General features: G+C 33.2%; 1 protein-coding gene across 1 annotated transcript; it reads left to right on the forward strand.

Annotated features, from left to right (window-relative positions):
• The first annotated feature begins 14,831 nt into the window (after positions 1-14,831).
• Positions 14,832-15,899, forward strand: LOC110104175. The gene has a single exon (XM_020833164.1). The coding sequence runs from the start codon at positions 14,832-14,834 to the stop codon at positions 15,897-15,899; it is 1,068 nt and encodes a 355-aa protein (XP_020688823.1).
• Positions 15,900-17,884: the final 1,985 nt, after the last annotated feature.

The raw sequence follows: 17,884 nt of genomic DNA on the forward strand, positions 1-17,884 counted from the left end.
TATAGCACCATCAACAAAAGCAATTGTACCGTGGATCTAAAATGACAGCTATAGCAAGATATAATAGAAAATCCAGACCAATATTTTCTCAAATTATGACTAGCATTCCTGCTGCCATTTTTTTATGTATTCATGTCCATTTAGGAGTTCATATTTTCAACGAATGCATAAGCAGTAGAAATGCAAGGAAAGTACAAAAATCTTAGATGTTGGGTACTTTGATCCAGATATAACACAAAGGATCTCGAGAAAGGGGCCAAGAATTGCCAAATAGATCAACTTTAGCCCACTCAGCAACTAAGGTTGGGCAAATTCTTATAATTTGAATCACCAAATTCTAAATGTTGAAAAGCTCGTCGGATAGTAAATAGCACTATCCAGCATGATGAAAGTGGAGTTCCATCTAGTTGGAAAACATCTTGTCGCAAACCTCTCTTCCTTCTAGACAGCTTGTATTGTACATTCAACAAACTTTTGCTTCCTCACTTGATAGAGCCTTTAACATACTAATGCTCTCTCGATTTTAATTACTGATGAATCAACCTCCTTCAGACCATCTTGAACAAAGATATGAGATCACAATCATGTGCTGTACAACGAATATGAAAGAACTCACCAATCACAAAGCAAAAGCACTCGTAAACATAAACGATTTCTTAAAAATTCAACTGAGGTATTGTTTTGCTGACGCATTATCCAAAGTAATGACTAAAATTTGTATTCAATTTTCCACTCCATAATCAGAGACTGCAACTTTTCAAACAATGAAATTGCCATTCATAGAAGGGGTGGCATCAACAAAAGCTTATAATCTTTTTTTTGCAAATTGCCACATCCATTATCTATAAAATGCATTGTTCAAAAAAAAAAACCATCTGTATTATAGAAGTCCAAAGGTCTGAAGTTAAGCACCACTCTACTTGTCAATTTTGCATAACTCTGACGTATATTTTACTCTTCTCTCTACTAATAATTTCATACAATCACTTCGTGCGGTGTTTCTTGAAAACACTGTAAGTTCTCGACGAAGATAAGTTAGAAGAGCTCGAACTCCAACCCCACTCAACACACTGAAATGGCAAGTCATGCATAATGATACATGCCAATAAACAGCGTCACGAAATTCTGACTGATCAAACTACTATTCAGCCATAGGAAATGGAGGATTCAGAGTTTGTTTGTAAATATGAGTTGGCCCAATATCACGACATTATTTTCTTTTATTTACAATTTCCAAGTGTCGTCTTAGATTGCAGTTGCCGTTTTTGCTATCACAGAAATATGTCACACCAACATTTCTTGCATTTACACCTTTGCTTACCACCATCTTTTGGCTTAGGCAAACATCTCAAAGTACCCAAACAACCGATGTCTTCTTCCCGCTTCCTAGCATTAGCCAAACTTCACCTCCTTCATTAACATTGAATGTTACATGGCCTCTAACTCTACCACATTTTCAGATGGGCCCAACTTCCAATTTCATCAATAAAAACATTTTCAGCAATGGTATTAGAGCCCATCCAATGCCCTCCATACTATTAAAAATTTAAGAAGACATCACAACAAAAGAAAAATACCTACTTAACCACTTAACACTTAACAGTTTTTTTTTATTTTAACAGTTAACTACAATACTATATGATCAATTGATCATGATGCCATTAACGTGCATCACAAAAAATAAAAAAAAAACCAACAATGATTAAGTTAAAACTGCAAACAAAACCAGTACATCAGTTGTCCAATATTCCATGATTCCATCAGCATCAATAAAAACAAGATTCCCTAACTGCCTCAATGACTCAAATCTTCTGCATCAGCAAAAGTTCAATCGGCCAAAAAATTAGAAGAGTAGAGAAAAATCAATATGTTGGCTTAATCACTTAAACTTAAACACCGTTGCCATTTTCAAACCATATTGCACAAATTTTTGTAACCTAGCCGATAAAAAAAAATGTAGCAAAAGAAATAGATTTCACGAAAACTTGAGAAAAGATTCAACTTCCAAAATCCAACACCATCGAAGAGAAATGGAGTCTTGAGATAAATCAATATATGATAAAAATGAAGCAAACACAAAATATCAAAAACCTTCATGGCTTCATCTTCTAAACTATTCAAAAAATACTCAATTAGAGATGAGAAACGAGATACAAACATAATTAGGGAATGTGTGAACTGTGAAGCGTATCCCGTAGACGCTGTCGTGCCGACGAGACTGAGAGTCGGAGAGGAGACTGAGACTCTGAGAGGCGGAAACTGTAGAGAAATCGGAAACCCTTAAACAGATGCCAGGAAGACGAAATGAGACGAGAGACGGAGAGTTACGAGGATTAAACAGATGCCAGCTCAGGCTCGACTGTACGCGTGGACGCCTAATTTTTAATTTTTTATGTTATATTAAATTATTAAAGCGCGGGTGAGGCGGGTCGATTCGGGTTAGCGAGAGTCGGGTTTTCGGGGTACCCAGACCCTACCCGAATAATAAATGGGTCAAATCCAGACCCTAAACCCGACCCATTATTAAACCGGGTCAAACCGATAACCGAGAATTTCGGGTCGGTCGGATCGGGTTTTCGGTCGGATCAAATTGTTGACAGGTCTACTTACTGGACTGAATACATGATCTTTTTATCACTTATGTAGTGGAAATTTCTTTAAAAGGGTTTATTTGCTTACAATTTTCCACGCTCGGCATAAATATTATATATAATATATATAATAATATATAGTATATAGTATAATATATATATAATCATATATATATATATATATACTATATATATATATATATATATATATATATATATAATTAATATTATTTATAGATAGATAATTCAGAGTTATGCATTTTTAAAATAAATTCCTATGCACTGACCAGAATTCATAATTATAATTATTGATATCTTGTCCTTGTCTCAATCCAACAAAATTGCCTGATCGCATAAAAAATTTTAAAAATAGCTATTTGTATTAGAAGGATTTATGTACTATATCTAATTCTTCAAACCTGACATGTACGAGATATACTGTTTTTCAATTCAAGAAAATATAATTGGAATTAATTGCCTTTAATGAACATCATAGGATTGTTATATTTACAATATAAATTAATGGAAGGCTACGTTTATTAAATAAAATCTAAAGAATTAAATAGATTATATGAAGTATCCATTTCATTTTTCTTTTGGCAATTATAAAAATTATCATGAATTCGCTGATGCAAAAGATCCGTCCACGATTTTTTTTGTATTTGGCGGATGATTTAAAAAAATATATATATGAGACCTGGCACAGGTAATTTTTTTTTTTTAAATTCGATCAAAAAGAATTTCAAAAGAATGACCTCGCACCGTCGACTTTAAGTCCGGCGAATGATTCAAATTGAAGACCTCGCGTCGGGAACTTAGAATCTCGGCGAGATGGTTGCAATTCAAGACTCATACCGTGATTTTAAAATCCGGTCGGGAGAATTTAATGAAGACCTCGTGTGTCGACCTTAGGTCCGAATCCGAGATTGGTTTTAAAATACAAGACCTCGACCGTCGATTTTAGAATCCGGTCGGGAAGAATCTTAATTGAAGACCTCGTGTCGCGCCTTAGGTCGGCGAGATTGTTTTAAAAATACAAGACCTCGTACCGCGTCGATTCTCATTTTAAATCCGGTCGGGAAGAATTTCAATTGAAGACCTCGTGTCGTCGACCTTAGGTCCGGCCGAGATGGTTTTAAAATACAAGACCTCGTACCGTCGATTTCAAATCCGGTCGGGAAGAATTTAAATTGAAGACCTCATGTCGTCGACCTTAGGTCCGACCGGGAAGAAAATATCGACAAATGCCGTCCCGATTTCTCCCTCGGTGGGGAGATGACGCCGGGAGGCTGCCGAAATTTTTCTTGAAAATTCTAAACTTAATTAATAAAAAAAAAATAAAAAAAAAATCACAAATCTCTATTTTTTTTAGAGAGCATTTAAATTACCAACTAAACTAAAAAGCTATTATGTGCTTTTGTAGATGCCAATTCACACTTTCAAAACTAACTTCTTCAGATAAATTCAACTGTAAAAGAACAATTGAGAATAGGAAAATTATACTCCATAAAAATAAAAATAAAAAAAACAAAAAAAAAACCAAAAAAAACACATCTTTTTACGTTCCCTAATCTCTCTAAGAAAATAAATAAACAAAAAGATGTTACAAATTCCATCGCATCTTTGATAACTTAAACATTTACTAGGGTAGCAGGAATTAATATTTCTCTTTAATGAGTTAATCGATGATGCATAATCAGATGCTATCCAGTAAATTTTTAAGATGGCAACAGAGGAAACAAATTTTCTCTCAATTCTTCATTGATACATGTCATGCATGGCATGGATGCATGTCTTAGCAGCATAAATCAATGACTTTGTTCATTGAGAAATTTGATCCAAACGTCTTAAAGTACAAGGACATGAATGTATTTATAAAAGTCAATATAATCCTGTTATGACTACAGATGATCATATCTAAAAGAATGCCATTGATTACATGCTGTATCAAATTAGAGCTCCTTCCCTAAGAAACTATGTACTAAGCATATGATATTACATAGAATTGTTGGAAACATAAACTCACATTTTTATGGTAAAATTTCATTTGTAGATTTTATCTTTATAGACTTGTATATAACACAACTCAAACTCAAATCAAACACAATTCAAACTCAAATCAAACACAACTCAAACAAACTCTACAAATTCCCATGCAAAACTTCCTATAACCATAAACGAAGCTCTACACAACACTTTCTGCAAGCTCTCCAAAGGTCCCTCATGTACGAGCCCCCTGCAACAAATAAATTAAATTTATTTAGCATTAGAAATAAAATAATGTTAAATTTGGTGCTAAAGCAGAAAATGTAAATTATCAGTACACTGGTACCAAAAAAAAAAAGTAAAAGCAATATATTAAAAGAAAGGAAAATTACTATAGCAAAAGAGTACCAGTGTTACAATGACAACTAGTCAAACTAGTAAGTACAATTACTGGTAAACAACCAACAAAAAAAAAAAATCACGGTGGTCTAGTTTCGAACAACTACTGTCCAATCAAACAATTAAATTCAAAATAATGGGCAGCCTCGTTCATAGGAACTTGGTTGTAAGACCCATTACCCGACAACTTTCATAGGAAAGCAGTAAGCCCGATCTTAGGGAAATGTTTTAGGTAAAATTGGCCTAACTCCTAAACCCCAATTAAAACCTCCAGCCACTTCTAATAGAAGTTGTAAGTCCGACATTTGAGGAAAATGTTTAGGTGATAACACAAACCTAAACCCCTCACCCGGGCATCCTAGTCTAAAAGGACTAGGTTGTAAGACCCACAACTTGGGCCGCTTAGCTTATAGGGCTAAGTCGTAAGACTCACCGTTAGGCAACTTCTAAGAAAGCCATAAGACCTATCCAACTGAAATTTTTCGGGCAACTCCTAATTGGAGCCGTAAGCCCCAAACTAAACAAACTATTCGGGCAACTCCGAATTGGAGCCATAAGCCCAAAAAAAAAAAAAAAACTATTCGGGCATCCTAGCCTATAGGGTTAGGTTGTAAGGCCCACCTTCGGGCTACTTTCTACGAAAGTCATAAGTCCCAATTTAAATTCAATTACTGGGTATTACTTTCTACAAAGTCATAAACCCAAATAGATTAAATCCCGGGCAACTTCCTAATTGGAGCCATAGACCCAAACTAAAGTTTTAAGACTCATTTTCAGGCTACTTCCTAAGGAAGTCATAAGTCCTACATAATAATTAATCTCAGCAGCCTTACTATAGAGTTAAGGTTGTAAGACCCTATCAGGGTAACTCCTAATTGGGCCATAAGCCCCAAACTAAAAACAAATTATTCGGGGCAGATATAAAAACTCTCACTATAGAGTTAAGTAAAGACCCAATCATTGGGCCACTCATAAATAGCATAATAAGCCCCAAATTCCAAATCAAACTCCTGGCAACTCCTAATTGAGCCGTAAGCCCCAAACTAAACAAAATATTCGGGCAACTCCGGAATTGGAGCCATAAGCCAAAAAAAAAAATTCGGGCATCCTAGCTAATAGGTAGGTTGTAAGCACCTCGGCGCTACTTTCTAACGAAAGTCATAAGCCCAATTTTAAATCAAATACTTGGTTACTTTTCTACCAAAGTCATCATAAATCCCAAATATAGATTTTAAATCTCCATGGGGGCAACCCTAATTGGAGCACATAAGACCAAACTAAAGTTTTAAGACTCGTTTTTTCAGCTAACTTCCTAAGGGAGTCATAGGTCCTACATAAATAATAAAAATTCTCGGGCAGCTCACTAAGAGTTAAGTTTGTAAGATCCATCCTTGGGCCACTCATAAATAGGTAATAAGCACCCCATATCCAAACAAATCAATGGGGGACTTCTAAGGAAGTCATAAGCCCCAACACAACTTAAAATAAATTAAAATCCATAAACCACTTCAGTCTATCGGGATTCCGAAGAGGCAGGCAACCCATGGCCTGCTAATCAGATTCTCTGGACATTACAATCAATGATGTTTAGTGTTGGTAGACTGAAATTCTATGTATACCCGGACGACGGAACCATGGGCTTGATCGGTTTACTCCATTTCCTCAATATTGAGACTAATTTATCCAAAAATTTATTTCATCACTTAATTCGAGAGTCTCTCTTTACGTAGTAAGATGGGTAATTAACTATGAGGTGCTTGCGCTATAGGAGTAAAGAACCCAGATCTTTAACCCTGATACTATCCTCAGGGGAAATCTGGTTAATTTCAATCTGACTTAAGGGAAATGGAATCCTACAGCTGCAAAGCAGGATTCATGCATTCGTGCCATTTTTCTTGAGCCAACATTTATAGAGAGCAACTCATTTTCTAACGATAATTAATTTCGTATGGACGAAAATTTTACAGAGACCAGATCGTCCTGGATGATATTTAATTTCGTTTGGACGAAAATTTAACAGAGACCAGATCGTCTTGGACGATATTTAATTTCGTCCCGGACGAATAGGACTTAGAAAAATTTTCAAGCTAGTTCTTATTCGTTCTATGTACTCAATAGGAGATAACTGTCTGATCGTCCCGTACGATATGATATCGTCCCGTACGATCAGTATAAATTTTATATGATCTCCTTATATATGTGTGTATGATTTTATACACTCAATTACAATCACTCCCTTTCAAATTTAATTCAAAGAAAAGTACAAGCTTCAAATTCACAAAGTATCTCATGTTGAATTTGATTTGAAGTCTTCTTAGTCTTGAGTTTGATTTTCCTGAAATGTTAGTACACACAAGAGCAAATATAAATCTTCTAAAATTGTTAGGAGATAACTAAACATTTGAACAATAATGTTTGGAATCATCAAAACTATACAAGTTGCATAAATGTAAAGTATGCAAATAGCAACTATCTTAACAACTTTATTCATAGGCAATGAGTGAGCCAATCAAATTAACAATAGAATATTTATTCAAACTTTTCAATTCATAAACTGTAATGACTTTGACATCAAACTTATCAAGTAGAAAATATAGAATTTTATTAACTTTTTTAAAGTTTGAAAATTCTTTACCTAAGGAGTGTAATGATGTCACTATTTGAGTAAATTTAATATACATATCTAGAATAGTCTCTTAAGGTTTCTTGCAAAATAATTTTAATTAAGCATTTAAATATTCAATCTGGATTGCTTGACTTCACTAGTACCTTTGTATGTAGTGTGTAATTTATCCCAAATCTCCTTGCTAATAGTGTATATGGATACTATCATTCAATCTTAAGAATTCAAAGAAAAAAAAAATAATTTAAAGATTTAGCATTCACTTGGGCATTGATTTGTTCTACTATACTCCATTCAACAAAAGAAATATCATTTTTGACTCCATCTACTATACATGATAGTTAGAATAACCAGCTTTGAATTATATGCCACATTCGATAATCATTTAATTGCAAGAAAGTAGACATGTGAATTTTTCAAAAATCAAAAGAAATATTTTCAAATAAAGATGGTCGGTGGTTGAATAGTCTTCCACAATGTTACGATTTCCAAAGTTAGTCATTCGTTATTTTTCAAAAGTTTTCTAAACTTTGTTTTTGAGCTTGGCTTTGATACCACTTAAAAGTTCATGAGGGGTGTTAAACCCTAAAGAACTAGTCCCGAGGCTAATTAAGAGGGGAGGGGGGATGAATTGGATATTTTAAAAAAAAACTTTTTTCAATAAAAAGAAAAATCACATTTGTATAGCTTTTTTCAATATTTAAAATAAATAATCAATTTAATGTAATATCAATCACAGTTTTCAACCAAGAAGTTATATCCAAAAATAAATATGAAAAATAAAGTGAAAAAAAAGAACACACTAGATTTATAGTGGTTCGATCCAACTTGACCTACATCCACTCCCTAGAGGCATCCTCCGAGTATTACACTAAATCTTTAATGAATCTTCTTTAGCACCCATAGCTAGGTGAAGAAGCCCTTATAAAATTACTTCCACCTTTCATAGTTTGGCAGAGTAGTTAGATCATTTGACAATAAAGAGATCTTTTTCTTCCCAAAACTTCCCTAAAGATGAACCTTGAATTCGATAGTATTAAAGTGCAAGCTTATTGGAGCAACTGTGTGAAATCCCCTCTACACTCCCTTGAAATCCCCTCATAAAATCTTCTCCCTCTCAAACTTGACCCTTTCCTCTCTCCCTTTTAAGTACTCTCTTTAAGTTTTCTCTAGACGAATGAAAACACAATGGTTCCAAAATACACTTACCAAGTGTGTTGACAAAGCTTAAATAATGAGCTTTAAAAATCTTAAAAATTATTTATGATGATAAAGATCATCCAGTATAATTACAGGATCATCCAATATGATGTGCTTAAATAGAGGGCTTTATAAAATCCTAAAAACTCAATTATGGTGCCAAATATCATCTTGGGTGATCGTAAGATCATCATGTACTATGTGTAGAATTTTACCTAATAGTCCTAGACGATCTCAGGATAGTCCTGGATGTTCAGTTCAAATTTATACATATTGTATAGTATGATATTATGGATCATCTTGGATGATTAGAACAAAAATTATGATATTTCATCTGGTACGATTAAGGGTTATCCCATAAAATATCAAAGATTGTCCAATATGATCTTAAGATTGTTCTGTACGATCTAATCGAGCAATTTAATTATAATTAGTCCCCTAATCACAGGATCAACTTAAGCATAATTGTTATAAATCTTCCAGTATAATGTAGATCATCTTGGATGATTAGAACAAAAAATTGAAATTCAAAATATTTTCTAAATTTTGATTGGTGACTATTTTTTTATTGTAATTGATCTTCCTAGATGATCTAAATCATCCAGTACAATTAGTTAAATGAGCTGGTCATATAGTACAATATAAATTGTATAGTATGATTAGTTCAAAAATGAACTTTTGGTTTTAACTCAATCTCAATCCCCTTGAGGGTGTGTGTGCATGGTTACCAAGCAAGCATACACCCTTATAGGACTTGACTCAAGAAATAAAAAATACATCAATGAATATTACAAAAATATTTACAACATAACATATTTTACATAATATTGAGCATGGAATCTTTATTGGATGGAGCATGATATTCCTAAAATGTTAGTACACACACAAACAAATATACATTAGAAATATAAAGTAGACATAAGAATGTAAGACACAATATTTGTTATCATCAAAAACATAAACTCGTGAGCTTGACTTGCAACACTAGTGAAATTTCAACTTATTTTTTCTTTTGAATCTTTTCCTTTTTAAGTGAAATGAAGATGGGTTTACTTTTTAATTTATCCATGTTTGGCTAATTTATGAGTTTTGGGCTAATGTAAAATCTCATACCTTAAAGAAAATTATAGATGTTTTTAATATCTCCTTCTCTTAATTTAATGCATATAATGGCCATATATACAATTAATATCTACTGCGATATATTACCTCAATGGATGAATATTAGAAAAATAAGAGAATTGAAATAGAATGTTGGCATGCCTAGATAAATGATGTTACACTTTCTAGGTTATATGGATACATTAGAATTGTAGGAAGGTCTTAAACCTCCATTTTTAACTCTATATACTCAACAGAGATTTAGGAATAAATATGCTATATCCACATTAATATTTAAGAGCCTTAATTAGAAAAATGTTATTATTTTATAAGCATAAGCAAAAATTAATTTTATATATTGGATAAACCTTATATCTGTATTAGACAATACTAGTTTGATTATAATCTAGAATACTTCCTCATCAGATCGACACTCACTCTAACACTTTATTTCTTGATTGACCTGTATACCTGCAAATCTAGTGTGCATTTTATAACGAAGAAAATCTAAGCAAATTCAAAAGCTAACAGGCATAGTAGTAGCATATCCGCAAGTGCCCACCAAGTTCTACTGTTTGATTCCTCCTAAAATAATTTTTATGGCATTTTTATTTGATTCCATAAACTTCCATCATACAACATTTGGTATATTATAATATTGATTATTTTGGATATTCTAACTAGTTGATTTCATAATCTTATTAGATAAAAGTGTAGTTATTTCATTTTATATAATTTAATAAGAGTAATGATTTTAACATTCTAATCTGATTCTCTTATTATTTGAAACATAGTTAATGAATATTGTTAAGTTTTAAGGTGATAACTGGTTACTACTACTTTTATAACATTAAATAGTAATGTGTGTGAGAAAAAGTAAAGTTGGTTAAGCACTAACATTGGTTCGATGATTAAGTTGTACATGATAGTGGGCCTATGAGTTTTCCTTTAAATACTATAGTTTGGTGCTTTCCTCCACATTCACGTGATTCACTAATTGAGAGTTATAACAAGTTAACTATAATGCTGATGGGCAAAGAGTGACATATTTTCTCATTAAGTTAATGATTACTAATTTATCGGTTTACTGATTACTAGAAAAATATCGCAACATTTAGAACATCTTACTTATTTAGTGTGATTATTGAAATGCATTCATTATATACATTTACCATCACTATATTAATTTAATATTAACATATTGTTTTATTATTACTGGTACAAAGTTTTCAAATACTAATATTGTTAGTAATTTACTATCAGTGTTAGTAATATTGATCACTATTTAATGATTAACTATTGAAAGTTCGAGTAGGTTATTAGACCTTATTGAACCATCTCAAGACTAACTAAGAGGGGAGTGAATTGGTAATTTTAAATTTTTTTGGATATTTTAAAATAATTTTTAGAAAGTTTAAATAATAATCCTAAAATATGTAGTTGTATAATAAACTAATTATCACAATAAATTTTGTAATCCTAAAATTTTAAAGCATAAAAAAAAAAATGAAAAAGCAAGTGAATAGAAAAACACCAAATTTATAGTGGTTCAGTTCAAACTGAACCTATTTCCACTCCTTGGAGACTCCTCCACGTATTACATTAAATCAAAGTGACTCTCCTTTTACCCCCATAGCAAGGTGGAGAAGCCCTTACAATCTCTCTCCACCAACCCAGTGTAGCAGAGTATTGACATCCTTTCTCATCCTCTAAATAATGGCAGAAAACCTTCATCCTTTCTAACCCTCCTGGTGATGGCAGAGTACTGACATCGTTTCTCACCCTCCTAGTGATGGCAAGGAATCATCATCTTTTCTCACCCTCTTACTAATGGCAGAGTATCATGACACAATACTAAAGATCTTCTCTCAAAAGTCTCCATAGGAGATGGGCAAAAATTTGAAGAAGAAAAAGAGATCATCGCATTAGGCAACCTTGTGAATCCCTTACAACTCACGCTCACTTGATCTATTACTCTTCACTCTTATAATCTCTCCCAAACACTCACACTCAATGGCTATTCTCAAGAGAAAATTGTAGCAAAGATATTGAGTGTCAGTTTTTAGGACTCTTATATATCAAACACAAAAAACCATCCAAAAAAATTAAAAATTACAAGTCAACTTACTTAAGATAATATAGTACGATCGAGGATCATCTATTCGAAAAATTTAAAAATCCATATACATTCCTGTACAAACCTTATTTCATACTCTATTAGTCGTATGTACGAACTGACATCATACTATATGAATAGTTCAAAATTGAACCTATTCATCTGGTACGATCCTATATGAACTTTATTTTGTACTCTATCAGTCGTCTATACAAACTAACATCATATAGTATAAATAATTAATAACCATGCTTTTTTTGGAATGAACGTAGATGACCTCATTTTGTACTCTATTAATCGGCTATATGAAATTACATCGTATAGTATGAATATTACAAAAATGAATGTTTTTACTTGGGATAAACTAGTACGCACCCATTTCATACTCTATAAGTCATATGTACGAACAAACTTAATACAATAGGAACAATTTAAAAATTACAAGACATGATATGATTAACTTTATTTTGGAGGAAAGAACATGACAAATTCTCCAGTACGATTGGAATTTATACAGTATGATTAGTCTTAAAATTTTAAGAATTGACTCACTCCCCCTATGTGTATTTGCACGATTACCCAATTACAAACAAACTCTCTCAGACTTAAGTAAAATAAAAAATTTACAGACTTCATTACATGAAACCATAATCTACTCTGTCTTGAAGTCTTCAGCAATCTGGAGTATAATTTCTATGAAATATTAGTACACATAAATAATAAATAGAAAATATCCAGAACATGCTAGGAGAAATGATAAAAAATAGAATAATAATACTTGAAGCTTTTTTCAACGTCTCTCTGGCGACTCTGAGGCAATTTTTCTAGGGCTTGCTGGTTTCTGCGTTTCTGGCTCTCAAGGTTGGTTTTCTCGGGTGATTTCATCCTTAAGCTTTAGTTTTGTTCGTTTGTCTGCCTCTTCTCTCTTGTGGGGGTTTTTTTTTCATGAGTTTTTGGTATGGGATGATGACGGTTCCGTCATCATCGCATCCTTTAAAGTCAGGAATGGATGGTAAATCTCGTTCCTTCAAAGAAGCCCTTGCTGGGGGTTCCCTTTCTATTCCGAAGCTGACTTTCGTTCATGCTTCGTATAAAGGAGCTCCGGCTTTACTTTTCGAGGAAACTGTTGTTGATCAACTTGCTGCTCCTTTTACCTTTACTTTAGTTTTAAGGAGGCCTAATCTTGACATGATTCATAAGTTTTTTTTTTAACCTTAAGCTTTCAGGTTCCTTTCATGTTGAATTACTTGATCAAAGACACATTGCTATTCAACTCTCGAATGATCTAGACTACAGTCGTATTTTCTCACGTAGAGCGTATTACATTCAAGGTTGTCAAATGAGATTGCTGAAATTGACTCCGGATTTTGATGTGAGGGAGGAATCACAGATAGCTCTAGTTTGGTTAGCTTTTCCTAACTTGAGACTTCATTTTTTTAACCAACAAATTTTATTTGGTTTAGCTTCAATTTTTGGCCATCCGCTTCAAACGGATCAAGCCACCGCGTCGATCTCTCGGCCTTCGGTGGCAAGGGTGTTAGTTGAACTTGATGTTTCTAAAAAATATCCTAATGAAATCTGGTTAGGTTCTGAGGTAAAAGGTTATTTTCAAAAAGTTGAAATAGAAAATTTGCCTATATTTTATTCTTTCTGTAAGATGCACGGTCATGCTGCCAGTGAATGTTTTAAAAAATTTCCTAATTTACGTGTTCCTAAGAAATCTAATACTCAAGCTGATGAGGTGTGTGCCGAAAAGGGTAAGGAAATTCTGCTGGAGCATACTGAAAATCTTTCATGTCATGCGCAAGATGAAGTGGGACCGTCTGAGGTTTTAAATCATAATTGTATTAATCAGGATAATTTTAAACAAAATGGTGAAGATATGGATTCTTTTAAGGTTATGGAGAATGTTAATAATAATTCTGCTGTGAATGGGACAGATAATATGGTTATTTCTAATGCTTGTAATGGTGTGATTCCTGTTACTAATGCTGAAATTAGTATGACTATGATTGTTGAACAGGAAAACATTGCTTTATACGTCCATCTGATTGGAGAAGGAGCTGACAATAATAGTGTTTCTTGTGAGGAAGGAGAAATTAGTCCCATTATCCATCCGTTGGCTAATTCTGCTACTTCGAAAGGAACAAGATTTCAGGGTAATGATAATATGAGTGATGATGGTAAGTTCATGGAAGATGATGGCTCTACTTTAAATTTGGAGGGTAAGTCTCCTACTCATTCTCATTATACTAGCGATGCTTTTACTGATTATGAAGATATGGATATTAATGCAAAATGTCATGTTATGTTCGACAATGATAAGAGTTTTAGTAAAGTTCATAGTAAAAAAAGTAAGAAGGTCAAGAATGTTGTTGTGCAGCCTGCTAGGAACACTAGGTCTAATACTTCGCATTAATTGTTATTTATGTTAAACACGACCATTTGGAATATTAGGGGTATTGGTTTCCCTTCATCTCGTAACCGTGTTAAGAATTTATGTTGTATTCACAATATTAATATGCTTATTTTGCTTGAGCCTCTCATTGATTCTTCCAATCTACTTAAAACTTGTCGGTTTTTGGGATTTCATAATGCTATTTCTAATATATCCAACAAAATTTGGATTTTTTGGCATAATCCGATTGTCCTTGATGTTATTGGGGATCATGTTCAAATTCTACATTGTAAAATTGAGATGTACAATGTTCAATGCTTTGCTTCTTTTATTTATGCTGCTTCATCTCTCTACAATAGAAAAGCTTTATGGGATTCTCTCATTGATTTTCATAGCTTATGTAATCTCCCTTGGCTTATGGGTGGAGATTTTAATGCGATTTCCTGTTCTACAGAAAGAATGGGTGGTTCTAGCCCTTCTCTTCGTTCTATGGACGATTTTAATAACATGATTTCAACTTGTAATTTGATTGACATTGGTTTTGTTGGTGATAGTTTTACTTGGAATAGGGGACATTTGTGGCAAAGACTCGATCGTGTGCTTTTTAATGATGCTTGGATTAGTCTTTTTAATGCCACTAATGTTCAACATCTTTCTAGGACTTTATCGGATCACTCTCCCTTATTAATTACTATTAAGCGTTCCTCTTATAATGCTCCTCCTAAATTTAGATTTCAAAATATGTGCTTGCTTAATAATTCTTTTTTGAACACGGTTAATAATAATTGGATTGCTCCCCTTCATCCTGATAATGGCGTGAGAGGTATGGTGAGGTTTTGGTATAAACTTAAAAGATTAAAACAAGTTCTAAACTGGTGGAATAGGAATGTCTTTAAGAATATCTTCTCGAATATTCTTCAAGATGAGAATCTTGTTAATTTAACTGAATCCTCTTATAGATCTGATCCCTCTGTGGTTAACTTAGACCTTCTTAATAAATGCAAAGTTGATTTGATTAATTATCATAATCAGGAAGAAGTGTATTGGAAGCAAAAAGCGGCTGCGAAACATTTGGGTGAGGGGGATAGGAACACCAAGTACTTTCATGCTATTGTTAATCGTAAACGTATTAAAAATTCCACCATTAAAATTCAAAAGAAGGATGGTCTTTTTACTGACAATATTATGGAGGTGAAAGATTTAGCTATTGAGCATTTTCAAAATTTGTTTAACAAGAACTTTTCTTCTATCATTGATATGGAGTTATCTTTCATTCATAATATTGTTTCTGCTGAGGATAATAATTTTCTTCCATGTCCGCCATCATTGGAGGAAGTTAAGAAAGTTATGATGGAGAGGAATAGTGACTCGGTGGCGGGTCCTGATGGTTTTACCACTCTGTTTTTTCAAAAAGCTTGGAACATTATTGGTGGTGATATGTTTAATGCGGTTTTGGATTTTTTTGATGGTTCTCCTATGCCTTGATTTTTTTCTGCTACTTCTTTAGTTCTTATTCCTAAAAATAATTCTACCAAGACATGGAATGACTTCCGGCCGATTAGCCTTTGCACTTGTTTTAATAAATTGGTTTCTAAAATTATTGCTAACCGTCTTTCTGTGGTTTTACCTAGCATTATCTCTCCTTATCAGATGGCTTTTGTGAAAGGGAGAGCTATCACTGATAATATTTTGTTGGCTCAAGAGCTTATGCATGATTTGGATGTGAAAGCTAGGGGGGTAATTTAATTATCAAGTTAGATATTGCTAAAGCCTATGATAACATTGATTGGAATTTTATTTATTTAGCCCTTGAGTTGTTTGGTTTTAATTCTGCTTTTATTTCCATCATTAAAAATTGTATTAACAACGTCTATTTTTCCCTTATTATTAATAGTTCTAATCATGATTTCTTTAAGTCCTCTAATGGTTTGAGACAAGGGGATCCGATCTCGCCTGCCCTTTTTATTATTACCGCTGATATTTTGTCTAGGGGCTTCTCTAATTTGTTTCAGAGACATCCGGATCTTTATTTCAAATTGGTAGGGGGTTTGCCTATTTCTCATTTATGCTTTGCGGATGACTTTATAATTTTTACTAATGCTACCATCAATCGTATTAAGAGAATTAATGATTTCTTAAACAGGTTTGCGAACATGAGTGGTCTTTCTTTTAGTAAGAATAAGAGCTATTTTATTACTTCTAATAAAATTTCTAATGAGCGTATTTTAGCTATTCATAATGCTACTGGTTTTGTCCATTCTACTTTACCGATCAAGTATCTTGGGGTTCCTCTTTTTAAAGGGAGGAAGACAACTTTTTTGTTTAATGATCTTATTGCCAGTGTTCAGAATAAGTTGCATTCTTGGGGTTCTAATTTCCTTAGTTTTGGTGGCAAACTTACCATTATTAAAAGTGTTCTTTGTGCTCTTCCTGTTTATAGTTTTCAAACTATTGCCCCGACTAATACTGTTTGCAAGAGAATTCATAATTTGTTAAATAATTTTTTATGGCGTGGCATTACTTCCACCCCTAAGATCAATTGGGCTAAATGGGTTTTTTGTTGTGGTGTGAAGGAGGAAGGTGGCCTTGGTTGTAAGAATCTTTGGGATCTTGCTAAGGCTTTCTCTTTTAAGCTTTGGTTTAAATTTTTGTCTAAAGATTCCCTTTGGTCTCTTTTCATGCATGCTAAGTATGGGAACGGTATTCACCCTTCGAACATTTGCTCCAAGAATGGTATTTCTAAAGTTTGGAGAAGGATGTGTAAGATTAAGTGGGAGGTGCTCCCCCTTTTTTCTTGGGGCTTGGGGATTGGCAATTTATTCTTTTGGCAAGATAAATGGCTTGGTAATGAGTCTATTGATAATATCTTAAATACTTCTTCGATGTCCACGCTTAAAGTGAATGCATTTTTTAATAATAACTGTTGGGATAGTAATAAGATTTCTAATGAGGTTCCGGATTGTATTAAAGATAGGATTCTTAAAGTGCTTATTAATATCCAGTCTAAGGATGTTATTATATTTAATGTGGCTAAGGATGGTAAATTCTCTCTTAAAAATGCTTGGAATGCTTTTAGAAGTAAAAGTGATTATGATTCTCTTTACTCTAAGATTTGGAATAATAACATTCCCACTACTATTTCTATTTTCGTTTGGAGAGCCTTACATAGATTTCTTCCTACGGACAATAACTTGATTCATAAGGGGTTTAATTTTGCTTCAAAATGTCAATGTTGTTATCATTCTGAGAACATTCATCATGTGTTGATTTCTGGGCCTGTTGCTGCTAAAACCTAGGTTTATTTTGATGACTTATTTAATTTATGTATTAACTTTCATCTTTCCCTTAAAATGTTTTTGAAAGGTTGGATGGTCAACCTGAAAGGCCATATTCGTAATGTGATTCCTTGTCTTATTTTATGGTTCCTTTGGTTGGAGAGAAACAATTCCATTTTTAATGGTATCCGGATG

The sequence above is a fragment of the Dendrobium catenatum genome, unplaced genomic scaffold (genome assembly GCF_001605985.2).
Source record: "Dendrobium catenatum unplaced genomic scaffold, ASM160598v2 original_scaffold_86101, whole genome shotgun sequence".
Classification (NCBI taxonomy): domain Eukaryota; kingdom Viridiplantae; phylum Streptophyta; class Magnoliopsida; order Asparagales; family Orchidaceae; genus Dendrobium; species Dendrobium catenatum.